We start from the raw sequence: 6,000 nt of genomic DNA, 5'->3' as shown, positions 1-6,000 counted from the left end.
GTTGAGCTTCTGAGTTTTACACTTGATAGCATTTATAACACTGTGTTAATGCACTTCATAACATGTCTAATGAATTCCAACAGTTTAAGGAATTTGCTGGGCACAGTGAATTGAAATCTGTTTATTACAGTGGAAAGCAGAGACTGAGAAGAGTGTAATGGGGGACACCTGAAACCCTTGTCATCTGTTCAGCAGAGCCACAGCTTCAGATATTTTTGCAGTGTTCCATAGATCAGAGGCTCTACCACCATGGTTTTTACTTGCTATTTCATGAGATTTTAGCATACTTGTACACTAGATAACTTTTCGCTTAGTCTGTTATGTTCAGGGTGCATTTAGATGTAATAGCAAACATGATCTAAACTGAAGCTACTACTGAGACGTGTGGTCCCTACCAGGCATTCCTAGTATTTCCTTTTCATGCAATATGGTGATCACGTGGCCACAAGGTGAGTCAATTCATTTGGATGAAAAGAATAGTTTCCTGACAAATCAGCCAGCTGAATCAACTTTGTGGACTCATGATCTCTAGATGCATGAAATGGGGACCGAAGATCAAGAGTGAGGGGAGGAGGAGTGAGTCTGCCAGCTTTGCTGGCAGCTACCTGCTAAATTGACATAGCTGAAACATCAAATTACATTTGCATATTGCAGAAATGTGTAAACCAACTTAAGCAGCATTTTCCTCCCTTCCCCATGCTGCTCATTTTCTCCCTTATGCTGTTGTAGCACACATGTTAGTACAACCATATATGAACTGGATTGGGAAAATGATCTAGCTGTGAAGTAACTTGAGCAAAAAATTCTTGAGATGGATCAGTTCCCTATCACGTTGCAACAGTCATTAGAGGATGGGAACAGCTGGACATAGACAGGGAGCTTCTTAAGCAGACATTATTCTTGATGAGATGGATTTCAAACGTAGGCACGGATAGATAGAGTGATGCTGTTAGAAATGGGCAGGCATGTAGCCTCTGGAGCTGAGGAGAGAGGTGACCAACAAAACCAGTGATGGGGAAGATTTGAGATACAGTTTCTAGAGAAAAGAAAAAGATCTGAGAGAAGCAGTTTGGGGAGGACACGTGTGGAGACACTTTGGTGTAAGAGAGAGGTGGGAGAATGATATTGAAGGAAGGAGGACTGTGGAAGAGCAGTCCTGGCCTCGGAATGAGTTTTGCGGCCAGTCTTGGATATAAACGGACCTCAGATTTTAGCAGCTTGCTATTTACCTAAGCAAATCAGTGATACTAATTTTTTTTTAAAGTTTCTCCATAAAGAACAATGTAAAAAAATTATGGTTAACATGCCAGTTTTGTGATCTCAAATTCATTGTATGATGTTAAAGTTGCATAATGATATTGTCCTTTTTGCCTTGTGGAGTGATGTTGTTTTGTAAGAACTTCATTTGGCGATCAGTATAATAAGCAGTATATTCTTTGCAGTGACAATCCATTCCATTAATTTTTATTCCTGGCTTAGCAATATTACAGGGAGTACATTTATGAATATATTTTGGTGGCTTGTATTATCATTGGATTGCCTGGAATTTTTCTGATGCAAACAGGAAAGATGAATCAGTAGACTGAGATGTTTTGATAGATGAAAAAAAAAATCAGTACTGAAGACTATTACTAATACATGTACGTGTTTTATACCTTTTACAAGGTTGATATAGCAACAAAGAAACTTAAGAGTAAAAGAACAAGAAAAGAACGGCCACTCCTCCTTCTAGCTCCTCCTAGATCTTTCTCCTTTGATCAGCATCATCGTACGTAGGTTTGGAGTCAAAGGCACAGAATGATTGCCAGAAGAAATAAGATGGAAACATTTCTAGATGGATTGCTTGCAGTTTTCAAGTGTGTAGTGGCACAAAGTTACGTAAGCTGTTATCTGGGGATTTGAAGAGGAAGTAGGACAGGGAAGAGGGATAGGAAATAGCAGAATAAGGTAATCGCTGAGGTACTTGCCTCTTTTGTGTGCATGTGTGCTTAAGTGTGTTGGGTTTTGGTTTTTTGGTTTTTTGTTTTTTTTTTTAAAGTGAAATAGTTAAGATTGAAGACAGTGAACTAAAATGAACTTCAGGGTACAATTTAATGATATAGGGACTATCAGGGACTATGGACTTAAAGAATTGCTTGGGTGTTGGTTTCTCATTGTATCTCCTCTACAGTTGTGCTGTTGCAGTGTTTTCTAGGGTGCTCTGTGACCTGTGTTGGTAGCATGACCCCAGTTTAAGTCCTGGCCCTGCCACTCTATCCAACTACTGCATTCTCCTTCTACACAACTTTTCTAAGAACTGTGGCTTTTATTTTCCTTTCTGGTGCTAAATCTCTCTCTGTACAGGATCTGAGTTTCCCACCTTCACTCTCTCGCTGCTCTTGCATGCACATGCATTTTGTAATGCATGGAGAATGTAAAACTTGTGGCTCTTTGTTCTGTCACTTTCCTTTGCGACCCTCCCTGATCGCTCTTCTGTTGTTAAACCAAAAAATTGAAATATTAAATTGCTGTTTTGTTTTTCATGCATTTCCTGTAGTTACTGTTTGAAGAAAGAATTCTGTTCACTCAATAGCAAACTTTTAAGCCATGGATTTATAGTGAAATGCAACATTTACTAAATTTGTTTTTCCTTTTTGATGAGCCTGCAGGAAAAATGATACATTTAGTTACACTTAGCATTTCATTGTGTGAGAAAATAGCATATTAAATATCCTATTAACTAAAGAATGTGTTTTACCTTTCGATTTTTGCCAAACTGCTTTTGGATGAAGATTAGTAATCTATAAAAATGAAAGCCGGCACTCTAAAATGGTTTAAAATAAAATTGTTAATCATAGTTACTTGAGAAGAGTATCAAACCAAATTTTACACTTCAAATTACTTTCATTATTAGGCTTTCCTGATTTTTATCCCTCCCATCATTCCTAGTTGTTTTATCAACTACAGATGATTTAATTATTATGCTTAGCTAAACTGCATGAACTGAATTGAAGAAGGTAGTCCCTTCTGCTTGTGTAGATAGTGCCTGGGTCAACATTTAATTGATCAGTTTAGTAATCAAGTTGTTGTACCTAGCCAGTAATTTGCTGCTGAAGTTTCAAAGTCATACTTTTTTGCTTGTTTCTATTGAATTTAGACTGTTTTAGTAAACTTAGGCCTTAATACAACTTTCTGCATTTCCCACATTTTTAGTAATACACTTAATGTTTTTAAACATTAAATATGATAAATTGAAATACAAGCATATATTTGTTTAATTATAATTCACCATGATTTATCTGGGTGTATCTCTCTTATTTTTCCATTTCCTTTGTTGAACTACCTGTAACCTCTTATATTCTGAATACAAGATTTACTTCTACCTTGCTGTTTGCAGGGAAGAAGCTGAGAACTAATGGCAACGTTGAAGGGCAGGTTAACTTTTTAGCTTAAGGCATATAAGTAAAGGGATCAAAAAGATTATTGATAATATTTCAGTCTTTTGTCCTACTCTGCCTTCATGCTTTTTCAGTCATAAACTTCTGGCAAAAATACTGTGTTTTCTTCATGCTTGCACGGTAACAACATAAAGTTTAATGAAAACAAAATCCACATGACACCAAAACAATTGTAGTTGTGACAGAGTTCAGTTCTGAACAGGAAACTAATTAGTTTTAAAAGACAGTGTAGGTTTAAAAAAGATTTTGTTCTTCCAAATGTTTGAACTTATCCTGGCTATGAGTTGGAAAAATTATAGAAAAGACATCTCCTTTTTTTCTCTTTGTGTATATCTTGTATGTTCAATTTCAGTGTTACAGCTTCAGTAAAATTAGTTTTCTGCAGTCAGGTAGCTTTCCATACTGAAGTGAAGACAGCTATTTAAATATGTAAAACATGACTGTGATTTCCGCAAATTGTAAAGTGAGACTTTAAGACAGATTTAAATGTGTATTTTGGAATTCTCTAGGTCTCAGTATAATTAACTTCTGTTGTTTTGTGTTCCTTCTCTTTACATAAAAAAAATTTCTTTCTGTTGTAGTTGTGATGGTGGATTTTGTGCCATGGATTCTGTTCAATATTTTTTTTTTTTCCTTTTCTTTACAGAAAACCAAATTTTTGGATGCCCTATGGGGAGATGCATCTTTGACATGGATTATGTGTTTGGTAGTCTTCTACAACCTGAGGCAACAGTGTGTGTGCTACATGTAATGGCATAATTAATTGTGGGAAGAGACAAGCCGAACAGCTATATCACAATAAGAAGCTGGTTTGAAAATGTTTGGATTTCATGCCAGTAATCCAAGGCTGGGAAAGCCTAGTAGCCCACCAGTCAAAAAAATTACTTTTTTTTAAAACCCAGTTCAAAAAGAACAAGTAGTCAATGTATATTTTATCATGCGTTCCCTGATTATTTAACACTGAATCTTTTATTATACTGAAATCATGGTGTGAGGCTTGGTAGACAACGTGCCCCCCTCCCCAACACACCTCTACACAACTAGAGACTGTGTCAAGATGACCTCTGAGGAAATGACAGCGTCTGTTCTTGTCTCTGTGGTACAGGGTAAAGTGATACCTGCTCAGTCAGCTGGAGATGAAAATAGTGAAAATGCTTTGGACACCAGTGTTATAAAAAGACACACTGCCAGTCCGGGAAGGCAAACCACACACGCTCTCTCATACTTACACAGACTTGAAGAAGAAAGTCTTCAGGGCTCAGTGCCCAAAATATTCTCTCTGGCGAAAGAGCAACTGACTAATGACAATAGTAATGAAAACTTCTGGGAGAGGAACAGCTCCATCCCTGATTCAGTGGAATTTCTTAACATTAACTGTAACATTTTACAGAAAAACTACAAGAGCAATATCCCGTGCAGCCAGCTGTATAAATCTTGTGATCCTTTAGCAGGGAGAGAGGCATGCCTGGAAACTGGAATTCCTGTTTCACTGGAAAGAGCCATGCTTGCTGAAATTCAGTTGAAAATGAATGGACCTTCGTTAAGAAGCCAGACAGCAGTAAATAAACATGACAGCAATGATGCTGATAAAGTGGCCTTTTTTCACTTTCATTGTGCTAGTGAAAGGAATATATCAAAGGCTTTGTGCAGTTTACACAACGGCTTCATTTTGGATGACTGCTTGCAGCCAGTAAGCGTTGGCGATGGTAACACCACTGGTTCCCCAGCCTGTACTTGCAGACTAATGGAGTTGACAAATAATTGTGAGAATGAAAATGGGCAGCAGTTGTATGAAAATGCTTTAAGGGATAAGTATTTGTGTCTGGAAAGAGCACCACGAAAGGTTAAAGTGGCATGCTCAGGTCACAACTTCTGTGGAAATAACTTTACTGGAAGAATGCCCTCAAAGCCCTTTCTGAGCCATTTTGAAGACTGTAACGATAACTGTGAAGAAGAAATGGAAGAGGATTTTTTTAGAAACAAAAAGGAACGTTCTACTTTATTAATAAGACGTTTCTGTAAAAATGATAAAGAGGTTAAAAAATCAGTTTATACTGGAACGAGAGCAATTGTTAGGACTTTACCTTCAGGGCACATAGGAACCGTTGCTTGGAATTACATTGAGCAAAGGAGAAACAACAGTGGCTTGAAGCTTTCTAGGATTACAACTGAACAGCTAACTATAATTCAGTCCTTAATAAAATGGGAATTTAATTTCTTACTTGAGAAGTCTTTATGGTATGAGGTAAGCTTTTCATAATGGTTTTGGTTTTTTTTTTTTTTTGGTAAAAGCTTTGATACCTGATGACCTTTTCATTCAAAAAAAAAAAAAGCCTTTGACTAGTAAACACGTAGTAATACTGAATAGGATATTTCACTTAACCAAGTTGAACCTCATGTTGAACACTGCGTTTTAGAAGAATGCATTCTCATCCTTTAAAATTCGTTTTGCTTTAAAATAGGCATGGGGTAAAATGTATAATTTTACATCTGTATAAAAATCTATACATACATTTGCATGTATATACATATATATCTATATAAAATGTATCTAGGTACATAT

The 6,000-nt window shown here is 36.7% G+C and overlaps 1 protein-coding gene across 1 annotated transcript in view; it reads left to right on the top strand.

The window, feature by feature from the left end:
* The first annotated feature begins 4,439 nt into the window (after positions 1-4,439).
* Positions 4,440-6,000, top strand: part of PLCE1 (phospholipase C epsilon 1) — a 135,471-nt gene continuing 133,910 nt past the window's right edge. The window contains exon 1 of the mRNA XM_059821533.1: positions 4,440-5,682. Coding sequence (XP_059677516.1) covers positions 4,495-5,682 — 1,188 coding nt within the window. The 5' untranslated portion in view covers positions 4,440-4,494. The remainder of the gene's footprint in view (positions 5,683-6,000) is intronic.

This window comes from Gavia stellata, chromosome 9, assembly GCF_030936135.1.
Source record: "Gavia stellata isolate bGavSte3 chromosome 9, bGavSte3.hap2, whole genome shotgun sequence".
NCBI classification, from domain to species: Eukaryota; Metazoa; Chordata; class Aves; order Gaviiformes; family Gaviidae; genus Gavia; species Gavia stellata.
Note: the sequence above shows the minus strand (reverse complement) of the source record. Positions and strands in the feature narration are given on the sequence as shown.